Genomic DNA, 22261 nt, shown 5'->3' on the forward strand with positions numbered 1-22261 from the left:
CTTTCTCTTGGCTGTTGTTTGCATTGCGTGGTCTTGAAACAATTTCTTCATTTTTAATGTTCGTAGCTTGTTGTCAAATTCATTTAGGTCCGTAAACCCTTCTAAAGACTTGTGTCTGAGAAGGCCTAACACTGCTGCTTTACCAGATGTTAGGCTGTCATATTTAAGATCTTGAGCCATTACAATGGTTTTTGTAATGTTTTGGCTCATTTCCTGAAAATTGTAAGTTCTCAAGGAGCAGTATGAGACTAAGTGCTTGTGCACTGGGCTAAAAGCATAGACAAGATTGTAATGTGCATTACAAAAGTTTCATACGCAACAACTTGAAAGATCTGAAAAGTGTTGTTTATATTGAGCTCAATTTAATCTGATGCCTCTAATTTCAGTGAAACAGTCTTTCATAAGGTAGCTAATTAGTAAACAGAGTATACCCCCATGTGTCGTTTGAACTCAGTATAAATACAATTGTGACACCTGAGAGTTTTGTTGAAATTACAGAACTAACAGTATCATAAATAAGCTGGCAGGATCATGCTGTGGGAACGCATGTCAGGGAAGCTCATTACAGGGAGGGTGGACGGTGCTAAATGCACAACAATCCTGGAAGAAAACCAGTTAGTTGTTACTTCTTCACTTAAAAAGGAGACATTCAGATGTCTCAGTTCATGCTCCTCCTGAAGGAGACTCCCAAAGCAGTACATGCATCTGAACACAAATGTGATCCTTCAGTCATGGGAGTAGACTGTGGCCTCATAGAATAAGCTGAAGGGTGTGGCCATGGAGAAGTATGCATCTTCTGATCTGTTACATCTGCAACCCAGTCTCAGACAAGACAATGGTTGGATGGATAAAAATATTATAATTTATTTATTTCAGAATTCTGTTTACATATAGAGGTAACGTGAAAGGTGTGTGCTACATTATATCAGTAGTACCCTTGTAATTTGCCTGTATCAGATACATTTCAGTTGGTTGGGAGCTACTTGCAAAACATGTTTAATGGCAAGCAGTTATATAATTAATGATAATACTATAAGTTGTTTCCAATTTTGGAAATGGACCCGTTTTCAGTCTATTCTACTGTCCTGAACAGGAGTTATTAATACCAGGATCTATTGCTTCACATTTTTGTGTCATTATTTAAGGCAGACTTAAATGCATGAACGTTGAAAACTACTACACACCAAATTCTCTACTGTTGAAACTTACTCAGCTTTGCAACTGTAATAGTCACTGATGATAAATCCATTCTTTGTAAGGTACCGACAGTTCATAAGGTTTGTCACAAGCCGTCTAAGACGGGATCACCATTGTTTTCTCAAACGAGTCTTAATAACTGAATAATAATAAAAAAAGAAATCTTAATTTCTGCCAAAAATGTAGTCTTTCAGAGTCTCTTGTCTTTAACATCCCTGATAGTTGTTAACAAGAAATTCCCACAAAAAACAAACCAACTTTTTGGCCATTTGCTGAAATCACCTTCCCACTTCTTACTCAGGATTGAATAAGGCTCTGGCAACATATGACCCTGAATTAATTAATCGCAATGTCTCTGAAAGGCAATACTGTCTAAACATGACTTTTGTTTTAAGATCAAATTTTCTGCTTTACTGCCCCCATGTAAGCTATTTTGCCAACCAAATCCATTTCCAATTCTCAGGTATCTAGAATAAAAACAACAACATGCATGTCTATTGTCAATTATAAATGAGACATTGTCAGCAGCATTTTTTTTTTCTGTTACTTTAGATCTGGTATTTCTGTTGTTATGGCTATGTCTCCCATCTTCACATAAGAATACATTGTGTCAAAGATCTAAATATAATAGTTTTATAATATATTCAACCATTTAATAACAAATAGTTAAGTGTCTCATAAATGGTCTTGTAAACTGTTCAATGGACTTCTTTTCCAGTTTCTGTCTTCCTCTCAAGTTTTAGGAAGTCCTTGCATGGAGAAGGATCAAAGCATCAAACGGCAAAGCCTTTGCAGTCACAAGATCCCACTTATAGGAAATCTTCAGAGCAAGTTCTTGAGCCTGTTGCGGCTGTTTTTGGCCTTGCCTTTTCGCTAACTTATGTCCAACCGATCGGGCCTCTTGTGCGGTTTGCAGGTGTGAATGTCCACTAGGTCCTCACAGTCTTTGCACTCCACTGCGCAGCACCACTTGAACTTGCACTCACACTTGGTAACACGTTTGACGCGCATGGTGTCGTAGCCGCGTCCACAGCACATGACCTCACAGCCATCTGTGCCTCTTGAGGACTTGTTGCACACTCTGCCAGCTGTCCCCAAAGAGCCTGTCAAGTGATGAGAAGAGTATAAATGCCTCATTTGGCATAATGACCAAATAATTTAGAGACTTTGAACTTGAGGAGGTTATATTAAATAGTTTCCACTGATCATTACTTTTTTTTTTTTATTAATTAGCTACATGCTTTAACAGTGTTACCCAAAAATGTGTCATAAAATAATAACGTTGTGGTTTCACAATTAGAATGATGGTTTCTTAAACGTCAATGTTTTCTTTTAAACAAAAAGAAAAGCCTTATTCAGCGTACAGTTATCAAAATCTGGATTGACCAGTGTATATTTTACAGACACAAAAATAAATACACACAACTGACAAACCTGTGCTTGGGCTACTTCCAAGCGGTGCCACCATGCAGATATGGAACATCACTGTATCAAAAACCACTACTAAATGTAACATACCTCAGCATAGATTTCACAATTTATTTATGGTGAAATTGGTATTTCTACCAGTTGGCCAACGGCAGCAGATATTCTGATGCAATGATTTGTGTACCAAACCAAAATACCACTTTTCCCCTCGCTATTCTAGAAGGTTCAGTCTACCAGGCAGAATAGTTTCAGATTGTGGTCATATACTAAAGTGGAAAATCTTAGCATAAGATAGGTAAGGCAAGTCAGAGACCACAATTACGTTCACTTTTTTTTTTTTTTTTTACAAGGTAAGACAGCATGTCCCTTTCAGTCAAAGTGCAACCAAGCTAAATGCTGGAAGGAGCAGAGGAATTTGTAAGATCAGTGCCATCACGTCCCCTGCACATGCTAACCTCATCTAATCTGCTAACAGTGAACTCCGTCACGGTCTGCTGAAGGGGATGGATCTGACAACCGGGCAAAGCAAACATCAGGAATTAAAGGAGATGTGAGAGGTCAAATTATTGAACTTTAAACTGTGGAGGAATTCAAGACTTGAGAGGATGGATTTCTACCCATTGTTTTTTAAAGTAGTGCATGATTCGCCATCTGTTTGTCATTTTTCAAAACTGTTTCAAAGAAAATCTAGATTTTGATGGGGGTTTTTCCCAATGTTTAAAAGAAACACCAGAGGTCCAGGGAAATCTTTTTTTCAGGCTTTTCAGATCGTCAGTGCTTTAAGAATATGCATAAACAGACGTAGCTAGAATATGAGCAACGCATGTCACATTCCTTGGGGTATAGTCATTCTGAACACCTCACAAGTGTCTTTCCTGGGCTAAGGAGAAAAGAAACTAGACTGTTGCAAGCCTCAACATCCTCTTTCCAGATGGATGTTGCATTTCATTGTATAATGCATAAACTGCACACTAAATGGTTTCAGTAGGCTAGACATTTCCATGAAAAGTGTAATTTTTCTTATTGGCTTTTTGTAATATTCAGATTTTCTGAGAAAGTCTCCACAGTCAGATAAAGCTTTTTAGTTTTTATAAGCTGTAAGCCATATTAATAAAATACAATTACCATTTTATATATCACTCTGATTAATATATGAGTTTCAGGTTTTGAATTGAATTTCTGAAATAAATTCATGATCCCCAAAGTATGAGACTTTAATATCACAGTTGTTTTAAATCAATTTGGCCATTTTGAACCAATCTTTTCAGAACATTGTACATCACAAACAACTTGCAATAAATTGAAACTCACTCACTTACCTGCCATCCGGTCCCTGACACAGTAATCTGGGGAGTTCTCCACATACACCAATTCGTTCTTGGTGGTTCCTTGGAAGTCCTTGTCAGCCACCATAAAGCCAGTCCCATCCTGGTTCATCGTCACTTCGATGGCCATGTCGTACTTCTTCCGAAGGTAGTCCCCGGTTCGCCTGAAGTCAGACATAGCCAGCCAACAGGTTCTCAGAGAACAGGAACCACTGACCCCGTGACACTTGCACTCCAGCTTCATAAAGCGCTTCACTGCCTAGAGCAGGGGTCAGAGGTGACAGGGTGTTAAGCTGTTGATGTTGCCAGCTGGTGTAATCAGCTCTGCTGTTAGCTCTATTTAGAACTGAATTTATATCCTAAATGTGATCTTTCAAGATCACATTTAGGATCTTAAAAGATCAACAAACTTTGTATCTTCCTCTTGGTCTGCAGGCGTGTGTGTGTGTGTGTGTGTGTGTGTGTATATATACACACACACACACACACACAGTATTTTCCTACATTCTCATTAAGGAAGTTAGGTTGTGGAATATATTTGTGATTTTGGACATAATTTCAACTATTTTTATCAAGCCATGTGACAAAATTGTTAGTCATCTTAATAGTCAATCATAATCAGGAATGTGTTATGAAAAATTACTACAGTATATGTGAAGGAATTTTGCAACTATTAAACAAAATAAGCAATTGACAACTCTAACTTTTAAATAGGAATAATTTTGTTCATTTCACTTATCTTCATATACAAGTACCGGTACATGTCCAGTTTTTTATGCTAATTTCCTGAAGTGAAACCCGTATAATGTGTAGATCCATCACACATTGAATGAACTTTTTCAAACTTTTATTTCTTGTATTTTTGTTTGTTATGACTTATATATCATGAAAACTCCAGAATTTGGTGTCTTATAAAATTTTAATATTGTGGAAAAGTCCAATATTTGACATTCATGATGGCACAACCTAATCAGCTAATAAACTCAAAGCAACAAAACTCTAAATGATCTCATTCTAGGTCAGTAAGTTATACTGCTAACCTGCCAGATATTCAGGAGACAGTCATTGACACCCTCAACAAGGAGAGTAAGCCACAAAAAAATCATTGCTTAAGAAACTGGCTGTTCACAGAGTTATGAAGAAAAAGCTGCATCAGCAATAAAGATAATTGCAGACGGAGCTTCACAAGGAATGGGTTGAGGCTGCAGTCAGCACATTCAGACCTTATGCATTGTGGGTAACAGACATGGGCAACAGATGTCTCATTTCTCATGTCAAGCCACTCAACTAGAGAATACATCAGATGTCTCATAGCTGAGCTGAAGAGAAAAAGAACTGAACATTTGCTAAGTGGTTGAAAGTCCTCTTTTCAGATAAACGTAAGGGGTGAATTTCAAGGTCCCACAGTCTGGAGAATCCACATTGCTGTTCAGTGTAAAGTTTTCACTGACAATGATGATTTGGTATGCTTTATCATCTACTGGTTCTGGTCCATTGTCTTTGAAGTCCACAGTTAACACAGCTATCTACTTGCGTATTTTAGGGAACTTCATGCTTTTTTTTTTTTTTTTTTTTTTTTCTGATGACAAGCTTTATGGAGATGCTGACTTAATTTTCCAGAAAGACTTGGCACCTGCACCCCCTGTAGAGGTATGGTACCTTTGGCAGTGGTTTAATGACCAGGGTGTTACTTTGCTTGATTGACTAACAAACTTGCCTCACCTGAAGCCTATGAAAATATATTGAATTGTTTCCCAATATTCAAAGTTTTAAAATGTCCCTCTAAGTTTTGGACTTGTCTCTAAAAACAATTAGGAGACATCATTTCTTCTCTGACTTGCGTCAAAAGTTGTAATTCTAAAATTAGAACTGCTGCTGCTCACCATCCGACCGCATCGGTTGTTGTGCAGGTTCATCAGCGCTCGTGCATCCTTCACCATCTTTTCTCTGGCATCCACGAAGGCCTTGGCAAATTTGATGCCATAGTTGATGTTATCGCTACAGCCCCCCCAGTCAAAGTAGCCCTTGTCGTCGCTTGCTTGGCCCCGCTTGAGACTGTCACAGTTGCAGATCTTAAGCTCGCCCTGACTGCAGGCCCTTGTAATGGCGTAGACCACTCCAGCTGAAGAAATGGCGTAAACAAATGCTGCTTCTCTGCTGCCTGCATGGAGAAATATATGTCAGTGTTAGAGAAAAAGACAGCACTTTTAATTTTATTTTGATTGACTTTTAAACGTCCTTTTTGGTACCCTAACTCACCTGCAGTCATTTTGTTCTATTTTAGGATTTGAATTACTTAGTATTTAGTTTTGAAATACAGGAACCTTTCCTCTGTATATTTTAAGTAGGAGTGCCATTATCAGTCGATTTGTTCTAGATGGACCAGACAAAGTTGTGGCTACAGTGTCATGCCAAACAATTTTCCTTTTACTTTTTTCTTTTTTGTTTTGTTTTTTGTTTTTTGTTTTGTTTTTTTCAATTAGAACAGATGGTGAATTTCTGGGTCTCTGAACTGTGTTTTCATTTCAGACAAGAGGAGATTCTGGGGGTTATTTGGTCTGGCTGTTCCACCCTCCTCCTGTTCTCATTCCTGCTCACGCAATGAGGCAAAGCACAGGCGATATGTCAGGGAGTGAAGCTTTGTCTGGCTGCCAGATACATCTACCCAAATATTTACATCTTCTATTACTGTTTATACATCACCAGTGTGGATCTCTCAATCTGCTTCTTGTTTTCGGAGAACATTCACTTTCCCAATCTTCCTTCATTCCAGAGATGGTAAAATACCCCCACAACACTTTCTCTTTCTGTTTGTATTTCAGGATAAAGTTGATTTAAAGTGTATTCTTTACTCATGCGGCTTTTCTGAGGAAAAGGAACTCAAGCGTCATCTACATAAACAACCACTGTCACACAGCAGCAAGGCACAGAGAAAAATCTCAGACTCACTTCGCAGCATCACCCTGCCAAACACAGTGTGGTCGCGGTCCAGCGTGCTGCAGTTCCAGCGGTGGTATCTGAACTGGTGCTGGCACTCTTTGATCCACTCGCTGGCCCCCTCGCTAATGGACTGCATCAGGTCCGGGTGCCGCTGGCAGAGCTGCCGCTGCTTGTTCACCAGGCCGGGAATGTTGTCACAGATCACCCGAGCTCCCAGTGCTCCGATGTACCTGCCGTCACAGACAATGAGCGCAGTGTTTTATCAGAGTGACACTTGTCACTTTGCGATTGTTGCTGCAGATTAACTTTTGCTTTTTCATTTTTTTTTTTTTTTGAGTTGGCTAAAACAATGTTTGGATGTTGGGTTACAAAACCATTCATATATTTTATATGATGTAAAATTCAAATGGAAAGCAATCTGCCTAACAAACTTATGAGGCACTAAAATGTCTGATGGTTGGTGGACACATTTCTCATATTTATGAAATATTATTTGTTTATATCAAAGTTATCAAAGTTTTCTATTGAATAAATTTGATCAGGTCAAATGTGTTCAAACTCCAACTGACAGATTTAATTTCTAGCAATTAAACTTGTACTCTGCCACATTTTTGGAAACCCCGGGGAAACTACATAAAAGGCACAAGAATACATTCATATTTCATTGCATTTGAGCAATCTTACACTGAACGAACAAAAAACATCGAAAATTCTAACCTTTGAATGCATTCAATAGAGAAAATTATTCCAACATTGTGAAATAATTGTTTAAACAGAATCACTGGTGTCAGAATAAGTTTTTAATCATCTGTTTCCATGATCTGATGTCTCACTTGTTTTAGCAACATTTCAAGATGGGAAAGATTAGAAAATATACCAAGCAAGCCAAATGTATGTATCTTCATAAATCAGGAAATGGCTACAAGAAGAAAGCAACTAAAGCCGTGATGAACAATGAAGAGTTATATCCTACGGCTACAGAGTCGCTATTATTAGCAAATTACTGCAAGACTTTTGTGCACATTTTACCAGGGGTGCTGTATGTTAGCAAGTAGATAATGAACTTAACTTCATAAGTCTTTCACAGGATGAAGTGAGTTTGGAAGAAGAAAAAACTATTGATTGTTCCACTAATTATGTTCTCAGTTTACTTTAGTGTTTGAGTTTACACTTCTCATTTATACAGCTATTTTTTTTTTATTTTTAGCAAAAGTTTAAATTGAATTATGAACATGCAAATTTGAGTGTCAAGATAAAAATGTAAAAATGTTCATTGTTTAAGTTTGTTTCTTGTTTGATACGATTAAATGTTCAGGCAGCTGTGAGAAACTCCAACTGGAAAAAAGCTGCAAAAAAAAAACAACAAAAAAACAAAAACAAATTCTGTTTATTATCCCTGAGTTTTTCAGCAGCCCATGAGTACGGATCATATGGTGGCATTGTTGGTGGGCTTCACTTATCAACAGCCACCTGCAGTATAAGTGAGAGCTCAGATCAACCATACGATCGCACTAGGCACCCCTCTCGTCTTTCTCCCTGTTTTGGCCTCTTTAAGCTCTGTTCTCCTTCCGGATATCATCCTGATGCTTAATCGCAGCCCCATTTGTGTTGTCGGGCCACTGAAACAGAAACAGACAGAGCAGGCTGTTTCCACTCCTGTTTTGGATGTCCTTTCCCATTCTGACCGTGACAATCTGCCAGAGCAATAAAACAAAACAGAGGCACGACTTATGCTTATTGTGTTTATATTGTGTGATGTACAGACAGAGCCCCGAGAGTTTCCAGGAGGACACAGAGAAAAAGAAAGTGAGGAGCGGTTCATTTAGGGAGATTTATGGTGATCGTCTTAATTACTTGTTAAAACAACAGAAAGCAGATACTGGCAAAAAAAAAAAAAAAGAAACTGACTAAAAATGCTACACACTTTCTGTCTGTTTGCATGAACTGAGAACAGAACAGTTTCTTGTACCTGTACATTATCATTCAGCATTTTTAACAGTAACACTATTCAAAACACAAATCTAACAGGAAAGAGATTAGGAAACTAAGAGCTCATCAGATTTCATTTTCTTGCAGGTGTGATTTCAGGTTAGATTGGATTAAAGTTGCTGCTTATTCTCCAGGATATTTTTTTCTTCTTCTTCTTTTGAGGGCATTTAAAATCCATAAGAGAAATCTTCAAGGGGCATTCACTCATGCACCACTGCCTGCACCTGCCACCTATACTCTGAGCATGAGAGGTGGATAGGGGAACCTCTCTTCACACCATTAATCTTCAGAACGCTGCTGCAGGGAATATCTCACTGTGCAGTGACATGCAGAAGAATAACATAAACACACATCCAAGACGTTCCTATGCAAAGACTAAGATTTTTTAAAGACATGGGAGAGTGCACATATATAGATAAAGTAGATGAACTCGAGTAGTTTTAGTAATTAATCAATGGAAATTCACACACAAAGTTATATGCATATATTAAGTATTTATTTGATGATATTTTAGATTATTTGGGTTTTACGTAACACCATACAGACACAATATTATGTTATGTCCATAATACAACCTATATAATCCTGGGGAAGACTGCTTACTTGACAGTTATCCAGCAGACAGTCTACAAGGAGAGTAAGCTTCAAAAGGTCATTGTTAATGAAGCTGACTGTTAACAGAGGGCTGTGTCCAAGCACATTGATGGAAAGTTGTGTGGAAGGAAAACTGTGTAATAGAGAATGATGCACAAGCAACTGGGGGATTGTGAAACAAAGCCATGTCAGGCCACAAGGGAGATTCACAAGGTGTGGGCTACAGCTGAAGTCTGGTTTCAGGAGTCAGGATGTAGGCTATAACTGTGTCACTCATCTTAAGCCATTCCTGAACCTGAAACAACATCCAAAGCACCATGCATGAACTGAGGAGAAAAAGGGCAAAGCTGTTGTTCCGTGGTCAAAAAACAATTTTCTGATTGAAGATTGTTTTGCATTTCATTCGGAAATCCAAGTCTACACATGCTTGTCCTGGCAGGATCTTGTCACTGAGCAGCTCTCTACAAGGAAATTTGACAATACCTGGACTTGGCACCTTACTACCCTGCCTGACATTCCAACTCCTGGTATAATGACCACAGTGTCACTATGCTTGATTGACCAGACATTTTCTTTGACCTTTGTTGTCCTTAAATTTTATGATAAACTGAATTTTAGGATTGTATTAGCTGCAGGCCTTGATCATGTAAATAAACATTTAAAATATGTGTGCCATAAGAGTTTTAATTTGAAATTGAATTGCTCAAAAAAAAAACCCCAAAAAAACTTTCATTTATTTTTACTTTAATTTACAGGAATGTGCATAAGAAAAATCCCTCCAAATTTTTTTTGCAGCAGCTACATTAAGTTAGTATGTTACATGTCCAGTTACATAAGTTCAAAAATAATGCTTCAAGATCAAACTCACCACCACGATGAATCAACTCTGGGTGTGAAAATGAGTAGGAGCAGAATAAAAATGGGCTTGGTACGATGTTGCCTCTTTGACCCATTTCTAATCGCCATCGCACTGCTGTTGTCTGATAAGCTCCTGGTGTTCATCGGGGAAATCATATTTCTTCTTCTCATGTGTTGGTAAAAGACGTACAGTCGGATGTGAAAGTCCCCGGTGACTGTCCGGCGTCCATCATCGGCGGATAAAAAGAACTTCACAACGAGGAAAAAGTGGTTTCAGTCTCCATTAGCTTTCCAAAGACAATAATCAGAGCGAAGTTTGGATCAGCACATCTGTAACCACCTTCATTGACACTAGAGATTGGTGGTAATGTGTGATACTTCAGTGCGCCGTCGCCAATAGATGGGACATTAGGTTTAGTTCCCCTGTTGCGCCTCAGGATGAAGTTCGGAGAAGTTGGAGGGACTCAAAATCGACAGACTCAACTAACAACACAGTCCAGTGGGAGGAATATCTGAAACTGGGACAGATCCAGTGCTCGCCTTTCCACCAGCAGCCGGGAGAGAAGATGCGCACAGAGAGGCGCAGCGTTCTGCTTTGGTGCGTCAGCCGTGCGCCACCCCTCACTTCTTCCCTCGCCCTGCCCTGACTTCAAAAATTGCAAAGAGCGGTTGTGAATTTGATTTGAACTGAAAATCATTGTGATGAACTTTTGCAAACAAAATTCTGTTTTTTAACACAAACTTTATCTGTGAACGCGTCCTTCCACAGATTGAATAGTTCCCAGATTTTAAAATTATATTTAAAAAAATGCAGTTTCACCAAAAATGCAAAGGCATACATTTTCGTAAAAAAAAAAAAAAAAAAAAAAACAGGACTAAAATGAAGCTTTGTCTTTTCCTTGTGTTTTCCTTTTGTCTTTTGTTTTGTTTTTTCACCTTCCTAGCTTTTGGTCTTTCGGGCTACCTATGTATTATCAGAATCAAAATCAGGCAATGAAGAGCTGTTGTTAATTATTCCTCTCATTGTATTGTACAAATGTGTTTATCAGAAAAATAGTGTAAAAATAATATACAGCCATATGCATAACGCCGCACAGCTAAAGCAGTTGTCAGTAATTTGAGAAAATACGGGGCAAAACAAACATTGAGAAAACCAGAAGCTTCTCCAAAATGAACGAAGAGACAGTTGATCTTTAGTGGATCAGCCACTAAAGATTCCGACAGCAATAATGAAGGAGTTGCAGGTCTTTCTGCCAAGCACTTGTTTTGTTGTCCTTGTGACAAAAATGTTATGTTAGATCTACTTTGATGCACGGAATGAAATCTGTCTTTACCTTAACCGTTCCAGCAGACACTAGAAAGTTTTGAGGCAAAAACAGTTTCTCTTCAGCTCAGTGTTTAGATGATTAATTAAAGATCTAATGAAAATGAAAACAAGATAACCCATTGTCATTAAAACAAAATCTTTAGCTATTTTATATATATTTAGGGCTTTTGAGGGTGCTGCTTCCTGTTCAAGTCCTTGTAATCCTTCTTTCATAAATAGTGGTATTGGGGAATCTGTGTTGTGCATGTGAGGCTAAATTTAGGCTATTTCAGAAAGAATATGGTTTATTTTCACCATGACTGCAATTCCACAGGAGTTGATTTCTAACAATCACTTTGCTTTAAAAACTTGTGTTTCATACTATTCAATCCATAAGAAAGTATTTCTTTGCATTAATGGTATAACAGCTCAGACTATGTGCCAAGCCTTAATTTTAAGCTAATTTCTTTCACAAAAGCAAAAGCTCCTAAATATATTTTCCTGAAGAGAGAGGAAAGGATACTCAAACCAAAATTAAGAATTTTCTGGCCCTTCCACAGAGACACTTTACAAGTGAGCAGAATTTACAGAAATGACAATTTGAATCTTCCACTTAAGTCAAAGGCCTTACCTAAATTGGTTATTTAAATTGACGGTTCTAAAACATAAACGTGGCGTCGTAGGTGTCCTTTGGCACACGTTATCTCTGTCATTTCTCATATTGTTCAGTTTTTCCCATGTTTGGTCCTATGCCCATAATAGCCTCTCTATGTTAGAAAATGATTAATAAGTCAATGAAGATACCCCATGTGCTGCAGGGAGAGGGGAGTAAAATATCCTCCCCTCAGTTCCAAGCACTTGAACCTCTCCTGTAATGCCACCAGAGTGCATGTTTGTAGTTCAGCTCATATCAACAGTCTCAGTCCAGAGACGGGTTTGTCTGGAAACATCTGACCCACCTCAAGGACATTTCCAGCTTATGTCCCTGAGACTTCAGTGAGTCACTTAAGTATATATGACAGGTAGAGATAGGCCCAGAGAAGAGATACGATGTTCCTGCTGTGTGCAGATGAAGTGTGAGAGGTCATTTTAATCAGTGCAAATCCAGGGGTGTTAGTGCTGGATCTTGGTAAAGGTCAATAACAATGCAGCTGCCTAAAAATACTTCAGCTCAGGCAGCCACTTCAATAAGGCTGATCTGGAAGCTGGGATGTCGTTATGAAATACGTTCCCATACAATCCAAAAATCCTTTATTCTCAAACAAAGGCCCATTGTGCATTCTACGCAGCGCGGTCACTAAGCATGCTCTCTTTCTGCTGCCCAGCTGTTTGTCCTCCTTTGGTAGTCGGATCTAGATTTGGAGCCAAAAAGGGATCCTCATTACATGTGACCCTTGCTTTCTTTACCCTGGGACGAGCTATGGATTTTACAGTGACAACTCTATAACAAATTGCTTTACAGGCAGCAGGTGATGGTGGCCGTACCACTCATCATCCAGCCCACCCTATACTGGTGACTCGCTTTGAGCCAGCTCCAGCTGTGGTCTTTACGGGGCCGTGTGTGGGGTCTCTGCTCCTATTCTGGGCCCATTAAATGCCTGGAGATAAATTTAGATTGAAACAGACAAAAGGAAGAAAATTGATTAGGGTAAAGTAATGACAGCAGTGATCATATCCTACAAGTCAAGAGAAGTGACAGCATCAAGTCTACAGAGAAAACATTTGTAGGGGATTCTGTTCTTCCTTGAGGCAAGTCTTTAAAAAGAAGGCTGTAAATTTATGGTTTAACTCCTGACAGGTTATGTGCTCCCTCCTTGACCTCAGTTTCACAATCTCATTTACACAACATGGAACTGCAGATATGTGGTCAGCTTGATGTTGTAGAGCAAGTCAGCACTTGGGAAATCTACACTAAACAAATATGTGTCTGCAGCAGTCATTTTCAAGTTCAACTCCATTTATTTTTGGATCTACACATTCATGACTCCTAAATCTTTCATATTTTCTCCTGTTATAACCACAGACCTCAAAGTATTTTATTAGGATTTCATGTGAGAGAGACACAAAGTAATTCATACTGGTGGAGGAAGTGAAGGAAAATGTTTTCTTTTTCAATTGCATGTACACATAAAAGTCCTTTAAGATATGTTTCTTGCAATTTTTAATATTTGTAAACAGATTTTTTTTGTCTTTGTGTTTTGTAGCTTCTAACTGGAGTTCTTCCAGCCTTGGATTCATTGGTTGCTTTGGATTCCAGTTTTGAATGATGGCTTAAGCAGTGCTCCATGTGAAGCTTACGACATTGCTTAACAATCTAAACCTGCTTTTAACTTCTGCACAATTTGACTTCTGCTCTGTCTGCTGTTTGTTCAATCATGGCCTCTAAAATTACACACAGGAGGACTAATAACTATAGGACTTTTGAAGGCAATTACACAATATGTTATATAGTATTATTATATAGTGGTATCAAAGAAGGTGGCCTGGTACTTATAATACATAAAATATTTTTCACATTTTGAATCAATCTTTATTGCCTTTCCTCTATTTTACAATCATATGACAGCTACTCTGTCATAAAATCTTCATTAAATATATTGCGGTTTGAGGTCGTTATGCGAGAAAACCTTAAACATTAAGTACCGTCGAACTTTTGTTGGACTTGACTGTAAAGTGTTTTATCACAAGCATGTATCTTTTTATCATATTTTGACTCTAGAATGTTCAAACTAACCACAGAATATCTCCTCTTTATTTATATTCCCTTGTTTTCTTGTAGATTCTTGCTGTTGGGTAACACATGTCTGCGGTATTTTACTTTTGCAAACAAAAGCCTCTACTTGTGCTTCAATATTGCTTCCTAACCAATATGTAAACAAATATTTATTAATGTCCACTTGCTGTTGTATGCAAATGGGCTTCGTGTGAAATACAACATTTTTGGAGATGTTCCAAGAGCAGTTCTTACAGCTCATCGGTGTGAGCTTGTGTTTACAGAGGCCCGAGAAGCTGAGAAGACGAGGTTTTACAGAACGACTAGGCGTGCCTGTTCTGGATTTAGGATGAAGCTTTTCTGTCCTACACTGGAATGTTAATTAGGTGAGCTGAATGAAAGAGAGGTGACCCGTTCCGTTAACCAGCTAACCCTTTTCCCCATGAGCCAGGAGGGGGATTCAATGTGTCGGAAAAGCCAAGTCAGCAAGTGCCTGTGTGGGTGTGTGTGAAGGAGACACAGAAACAATATGTGCTCTGACATTGCTGACTAATCTTCTCTTAATTTTCTTTTCTTAAGTAGCTTCACTTTTCACAGCGTACCACACAAGCACTGTTTACTGATTGAAGCAACATCGGGTATTGAACAAAATAACATTTCTGTCCACTTTTAAGATTTCACAACTTTTCCGTGCAAACAACAAGCTGCTTTTGATGTTTGCAGTAAAAGAAGGATTTCAAACAGGGACATATACTTCTTCATGTGCAGCTGACTACGCCATGCTGAAACAAACTAAACATTCAACTGAACTCAAATATGTATTACTCTCCAGCTTTTGTTAAACGTAAAACTCTTTGGATCAAGACAAACAACTTAGTATAGATACTGAAGTCTTTGTAATGGAACACATCATGTAAATATGTAAACCATAAATAAAATGTAATTCTAAGAAAACTAAAGGAATAATGCTGCATTATGATGAAAAAAGTCAACCAAACAAAAACATATGAAACAGTGGCCTCTGGCGGAATTTCAAGGACAGTGCAACTTTGCAACTATTGCTGGTAGTCATTAAAGAGATAAGCAACTTGTTCCACTTTAAAAGTAGAAATGGACCAAAATAACACATTAATTTATTTTTATTGCCCATTTTCTCCTGTTCAATAATTCCTGACTTCCAGATTTAGGTTCTGTCCCAGCTGTCATAAGGACAGACCCAGTGGACCAATCATCAGTCCATCACAACTCTACTGCCCAGGTAAAGAATTAAAGTACTTAGAAACTCTATACAAAAAAGGCCATAATGGTTTAACACATCAGACTGTTGTTTTATGAAATATACAAAACCTTATAAGGTTGTCAATTACAACAAAGACACTTTAACTTTGAGAGTAGTTTATTAAATACGTCACTTTTCAGCCAGCATGTAAAGCATGTGATAAAGGCAGAAATGACCAACATGGCAGAAGAACCCTGATACTAATTACAGCAAAGGTTAATAGTTAAGTAACGCAGGATTCCGCTAACGACAAAGGCATAACATTCAACTTTAAAATCTCTTCCAACAGTAACTGCATGTAATCGTTCTCTTTGATAAACGTCACTACGCAAAGAGAATTATCAAAGAATCAATGTAGATGTCATGTGTGATTAATAGACTCTGAAACATTCATAACTTTTAATACTAAGACTGTACAATAAAGTAAGACTTGGTAGCACATAAATTTCTGTAAAACTTGTAGTATTCAATGATGATTTTATTATTATTTTTTTAATTAACCAGCAAAGCACTTCAGACTTGTATACAGGGATCAAATGAGAACTCATTAGTGTGGATGTTTGTTTTTTCTTTTAGATGTTACACTTTAACTCTTTATTGCCACCTAAAATAGTGCCTCTGTTGATGTTTAAAATACATCTAATAAATACATATAACATTATGAGGGGGATTTTTGTTAAAGAACTGCTATAAATCCTGACTTGTGTAAGTCTCAGTTATAACCATTAGATGATCCCGCAATTAAGTATCTGAAGGCTGAACAATGTGTTAATTTGATGAGACCACCATGTCGAGTTCTTTGACGCCCTCCTGGGTTGAGCTGAGGCCACAGCTACCCGACAAGGCGGTCTCTGAGAAATGGTTGCCAGATTTTGGAACGGCTGCTGGAGAGAGAGGAGCCTGGGCCAGACTGGGTTTCTTCGGAGGAATAGGCGGGGGGTTTCCCCTTTCCACCCTGGAGATGGTTGGTGATCGGACTCCCTGTGGAACTGCCCCTGTGGCCCTACCAGTGGCAGGAGACAGGGGTGCTGCAAGGCTACGGTAGTCTGTACCAAACGGGGAGTTATTTGGCGTGCCCTGTTTCATCGACCCGCTCTGCTGGACGGAGGTGAACCGGGACAGAACCTGAGTGACTGTGCTCCGCGCCATATGCTTGACTGGGCTGGCCTCAGGAGACGAGCTGCTGGTCACAGGGGAGAGCTCTTTTGGTGAGAGCAAGGGGACAGGTTGAGCAGGCTGGACCTGTGAATCTGGCTCAAAGGAACCCTGGAACTTGTGCCACGCAGCGTGGAAACGTTGGTTGATCCCAGCCTGATATGGAGACTGGTATCCGCCCTGGCTCACGCTGCCTGTGGTGCATTTGGCAAGAACAGGCGAAGTGCAGGGCGAGGAACGAGACTGAGACGGAAATGCTGCACCGGAGTGAGAAAGCGATGTTTGTGCCTCATTTCCATTCTGACAGGACATCTTCTCTGAATGTACGCTTGACATATGAAGCCCATTGGCCTCCCCTGGACAGTAGGATCGGGGCTTTGCCTGTTCAGATGCATGGTCTCCTTCAATGTCCTCAACCTTAATGCAGTCCACTGATAAGCTCCCTGCAGGAACCTTTCTAACTCGATCTCTTCCTGTTGCCTCATTTGAAGAGGCAAAGACTCCTTGCACTTCTTCCAGCTTCCTCTTCAGCTCTTCCACCTTATCATAAATGAAATTCATTGCATGAGATGAAGTAATTCAATGAAAGTGCACCACCGCAAGGTGCAGTTTGTCAAAGTGTTCACACCTGTTGTTGTAGATCGGAGCAATGAGCTTCTTCCTTCTTCAGCCGCGAGCGAAGCTGTTCCCGCTCTGTGTCGAACTCAGCAAGCTGCTCCTCCACCCTCGCCTCCATTCGCAGGGCTCGCATCCTTTCCTCCTCCAGCTCCTTTCGCAGAGTCTGACAGGCATCTTTTTCCTAATTGTATAAAGCCAACTGTTAATAATAGAAACAAAAGGATGAGGTACTTGGATTCAAAATGTTAGGACCTTGTCAAGTTTGCGGTTCAGCTCCGACAGGCGGTGACCCTCCTCCAGAGCCCTGGCGCTCGCCCACTTGCATTCTTTGGCCAGAGCACAGGAGAGCTGCTTGTACTGAGCCCGTTCTTCTTCGAGCTGCTCAGTAATCCGTCTCTGCTCCTTTTCCAGACGGCGGACCTGACTCCGCTCAAATTCCAGCTGCGAGCAAAGACCAGATGTGCCATCAAGAAACTGTCATTAGTTGGGAGACATTATGTTTCCTGTCTATAATACAGCTCATATTGTTAAAAATTCAGTCAGTCATTCAGTTTCTGGCCGAGGCAAATGTCTTTGAAACAAAGCACCTGTTGTTGTAAGCGCTCCCTCTCCTTTTCCAGGATGTAGGTGACATCATCTCCCTCTGCTGTGTCTTCAGCATGCCTCCTCTTTTCCTCCTCCAGGTCTGCAATAACCTAAAGCAAACACAAAATAGTAGAACAAGAAGTCATCCTGAACCACGTATCTACATCTTGTGGGCCCAGAGTTGCAGAATGACTCGTTGTACCTTCCACAGTGGCTCTTAATAACTTTGGATACAAGTGATACATTATAGACTAATGTTTTTAGATAGGGATAAAAGGAATTCAAGTTTTTTGCAGATTTTTTTATTTTATTTTATTACAGAATAAGTGAGTAATATTGACACAAATGTTCTACTGTAGAAACTGGTCAGAAATTATGAGTCATCTTTCTTCAAAGGTCAGGTAACATTTGTGGCTCGAAACGAGTTTTACGAAGCTGGACTGAGGGCAAAAACGGCTCTTTGGATTGGAAAGGTTGCTGTTCCCGCTTATGGGGCAATTTCTTATTCTCAAGGTTTGACACCTTTCAGTAAATACCTCAGAGTTAAACAGTATCACTCAAACAAAACACCTGTTGTTGTAAACACTCTGAAAAAAACTTTAAAGTAAACTAATTACTTTTGTTAAATATGGGACAGCACAATTATTTTTACAACTGCTAATTAACCCATTTATTAATATTAAAGATATAAAGAATATATATTTTTTTTATTTGGATACCAGGGGTTACTTTAAGATGAGAGTAAATATTTGCTAAAATAAAAAGTCTGAACAGGTTTCATTACACAAAATTATAAACCTTCAGTTAGGTTTCACTGGTTAATTAGTTAGGCTATCTCCTGAGGTAGCTAGCCTGCTTAACAGACATGTCAGTAAACTAGTAAACCTTTGGTTTGAAATAGCAGAACGTTGAAAGGAATGCCACATAGTTCATTTTTATCATTTTTTTTTTACAGCTGGAAATATTTACATCTGAATTTGTCAACTGGCTGGTGGGAAGTTCACAGCAACATGGAGGGACACAGCTTTCCTACATGCTCCGCATAGCCTGAGGTATTTCTGGTCACTCCGTCTGTGTCTCTCTGACATCTCTTTAATACCTGGTTCATTAGTGTCACAAATTCCCCACAAACCATCACAAAGCTGAGGTGATGTATATGAACCACTGATGTCTGTTAATGCATCGTTCACCTGAACCCAGGATTGTATTGGAAACCCCGTGCTGCCATCTAATTATTGGCGTCATTCACAATTGCATCTAATTTTACTCATTTTCCTACTTAAAATGAGTAGGAATTGTTAATGTGTATGATATACACATTAACAATCTCTACTTAGTTTATAATCAGTTTGGTGTTAAAAAGACAAATAATGTTTTGTATACCACTGTAAATAAATTCAGGCAGTTAAGCGTTAAAGGCAAGGGTTTGACAGAAAGTTTTAGCATTTTAGCGAGTTTGGTTGACTGCATCAAAAAGTAAAATTGATCTCGTTTCAAAACGCCGCATATATTATGAAGTGCGAGTGCCCCAGATACTAAATAAAAAGATCTGCCTTTTACTCAAGTTAGGTTTTGAATCCAAAATGAATATTTTATTCTGTTTCACTCAGCCCGTTACGAACACCTTTTTAATGTGTGTGTGCGTTGAAAACATAAGTGTGTATTTAATCATGTTCCTAAAAACCCAACAGACTGTGATGGAAGGGAAATTTAATTTAACAGATGTGAAAATGTTGCAGCTAAATGAACAGGTCCGTCGATCTTTTTCTTTGAGTGGAAAAAGAAAAAATCCATTATCACATCACACATAAGCACTACACTGCTTTCACACAGATTTTTGTTAGAAATAGACATAAGCACCAGAGATATATTTGTTTCAGTTTTTACATCAGTTGCTTGGTTTGAATCTCTTAAAGTACCAAGTATTGGGGCTCACCCTCCTGTGCCTGCTCTCAGCTGCAGCCAGCTGGGCCAGCATCTTCTCTTGCATCTTCCTGCAGTGGCTCACCACCAGTTTGAGAACCACCAGAGGATTGGAGGTGGGGGAAGAGCGACCAGGTTCCTTGTTTGGGCCCCCAACAATTTCGCTGTCTCTCTGCAAGGCGTGGAAGGGGTCACTGAGGTTGTACCTACCATAGTGTTCCTGGATAAACAGCTCTTTACATTGGGCCTGAGGAGAAGACAAAATGAGGAGTCAGACTTTTATTTACAGAGATTTAGTAAGTGGGTCATGCTGTGTGATTCTACTCTTAGGCTCGTGTATCTCAGACCCAGAGGGAAGAGTTAAACTGTATATGTAAACTTTTAAACACATGCTGGAGGGAATTCACAAAGCGTTGCAATCTCCTCCTTTTTTAGCAGATGTTTGGCTCACACTTTACTTAATCTCTGTACTGAATTCCCAAAGCAGATGGCACTAAATATTTACTCACACTCACACACACACAAAAAGTGCCTTTAAAGTCCAGGAAACGGGAGTAATGTGCCCCTATTTCTGTGTCAGGTCGATGTTGTCTTCTCTTCAGCCACACTCATTGGAAAAATGTTTTATGTTTTCATTGTTTAAATTAACAGCGAACTGCTGGCCATGTAGACGGTTCCCCCAAAACTTTTAAGAACATCTGTCAGGCGGAATCACATCAGAATGACGTTTCTACATTCAAAAGTGATGCTGAAAATTGTAAGATAAATAAATAAATAAATAAAAACGAATAAATAAATAAAAAATGGTGGAACAATCAACCATTTTAAATGAGTCACTCTAATTGTGGTGCATGTGATTGTAAAATTATTACATGGTGTTTTACAAGCATACTAAACCAGCTTGTAATTAAATCCAAATAAAAAAAGAAACACTTTTATATTGTTATATTTTATATGCGAGTAGTTAGCAAGTAGACTTGGTTCAAGTTGCTGGGTGTTGTCTGTGTGCTCGCAATCTTATCCATTCCAACAGGCATCTGTTAGAATGTTTAGTACTTAGAAGGATTTATTCTGCATTTCAAAAAGCATCTGCTTGATTTTTAGCACAATTTAGACACTTAATTTAATTAGAAATTAGCACCTCACTGAAAAGATTATGAATTACAAAGACAAACTGTGATATTTTGATAAAAATCTAGTCAAGGCAAAAAGCAAAAGAAAAGGGTAGGCATATTGTGTTTCATGCAATAATATAATATTCACAAGAATATAAAGCAGGTATTTAAGCAACTTATTAGGTTCTGTGATAGAAAGTCTGATGGCTGCTGGGAGAAAATTCTTCCTTGTGTAAAACCTCTGTGCTTTTTCCAAAATTCAACAAGCATGACAGTTCTCCCCCCTCCCCCCTCATTACTGCTTCACAAAAAGTTTTACAGGCTTTCGTTAGATGGTGCATTTTTCATGCAATCTCCATAACATAAATAGCTCAATAACTTTAAATAGTGTGTTATGATGTAATGTTATTTACTTTTGCTGTAATCTATACTAATATGCATAAGTATAGGTGGCTATTTCATGCATAATTCATAACTTAAATGTTATCAAAATATGTCAGCAAGCCAAGTGCTTATTGGTAGTGCTATGTTAGAATCAAATCTGCATTTGCACTAGAAAGTAACGTTTTAATGCATTTATTACCTGCAAATAGCTTAATCAGGTTGTTTTCACAGTGTTGGGAAATTTCAATTAACTCATCTCAGAGAGAGTTTTAGCAAATTCTGAGACTGATATCTAACCTGTGTTCAGCACAGTTTGATCAACACCTATTAAATAAAGGTAGTTGTTTTAGAGTAATAATTCACACAACTTTATGAATCTGTTAGGTGCTGACATTATGTATAACACTGAAAGTGTCCGAGGAGCTACCAAGTTAAATCAAAATCTTCAGACTGCAAAACTGCATGACATATCCTCTTCCAAGTGAATTTTATTTGATAATAAAAGAAACAGTCATCACTTTAAGTTAAACTGCTGTTGCTTTACTTCCATTAAAACAGGAACTAAAATCTTGCATTCTGCACAACATGATCACCATCTCAAATGACTTAACAGATTTAAAGCAGCAGATAATGGAAGAGGAACAGAGAGAGGAAACACTTCAAAAACACAAGAGAAATGGTGCTGAGTGGAGGAAGGAGCAACAGATGGTGTGTGTCTGTCTATCTTTAGCAGTACAGCTGCTCCGGACTGGCCTTTGTCCAAGGCAGACCTGCTGTCTGTTTAACTCATGACAAAAAAAAAAAAAAAAAAGAAAAATGGGGGGGGGGCTTTTTCAATTTCAGCAAAGCCTT

At 38.8% G+C, this 22261-nt stretch overlaps 2 protein-coding genes across 2 annotated transcripts in view; both read right to left on the reverse strand.

The window, feature by feature from the left end:
• Window positions 1–839: 839 nt before the first annotated feature.
• wnt2ba (wingless-type MMTV integration site family, member 2Ba) lies at window positions 840–10988 on the reverse strand. Its single transcript, XM_015045773.1, has 5 exons — window positions 10342–10988; window positions 6900–7120; window positions 5834–6111; window positions 3945–4209; window positions 840–2300 (listed from the first exon to the last, which is right to left on the reverse strand). Exons 1-5 carry the CDS (start codon window positions 10500–10502, stop codon window positions 2071–2073), a joined length of 1155 nt encoding a protein of 384 aa, XP_014901259.1. The 5' UTR covers window positions 10503–10988; the 3' UTR covers window positions 840–2070.
• Window positions 10989–15728: 4740 nt separating this feature from the next.
• LOC106955531 (CTTNBP2 N-terminal-like protein) overlaps window positions 15729–22261 on the reverse strand; it is an 18138-nt gene continuing 11605 nt past the window's right edge. The window contains exons 3-7 of the mRNA XM_015045771.1: window positions 19924–20157; window positions 17990–18097; window positions 17655–17843; window positions 17413–17583; window positions 15729–17324 (exon numbers count right to left, since the gene is read on the reverse strand). Coding sequence (XP_014901257.1) covers window positions 16398–17324; window positions 17413–17583; window positions 17655–17843; window positions 17990–18097; window positions 19924–20157 — 1629 coding nt within the window. The 3' untranslated portion in view covers window positions 15729–16397. The remainder of the gene's footprint in view (window positions 17325–17412; window positions 17584–17654; window positions 17844–17989; window positions 18098–19923; window positions 20158–22261) is intronic.

The sequence above is a fragment of the Poecilia latipinna genome, unplaced genomic scaffold (assembly GCF_001443285.1).
Source record: "Poecilia latipinna isolate Pla-1442-1.1 unplaced genomic scaffold, P_latipinna-1.0 Scaffold743, whole genome shotgun sequence".
In the NCBI taxonomy this organism is placed as follows: Eukaryota; Metazoa; Chordata; class Actinopteri; order Cyprinodontiformes; family Poeciliidae; genus Poecilia; species Poecilia latipinna.

Coding starts and splice junctions, on each gene's coding strand:
- wnt2ba (XM_015045773.1), bottom strand. CDS start 10,502: ATGAGAAGAAGAAATATGATTTCCCCGATGAACACCAGGAGCTTATCA. Junction 7,121..10,341: donor AGAGTTGATTCATCGTGGTG/GTGAGTTTGATC, acceptor CTGTGACGGCAG/GTACATCGGAGCACTGGGAG. Junction 6,112..6,899: donor TGGCAGGGTGATGCTGCGAA/GTGAGTCTGAGA, acceptor TTCTCCATGCAG/GCAGCAGAGAAGCAGCATTT.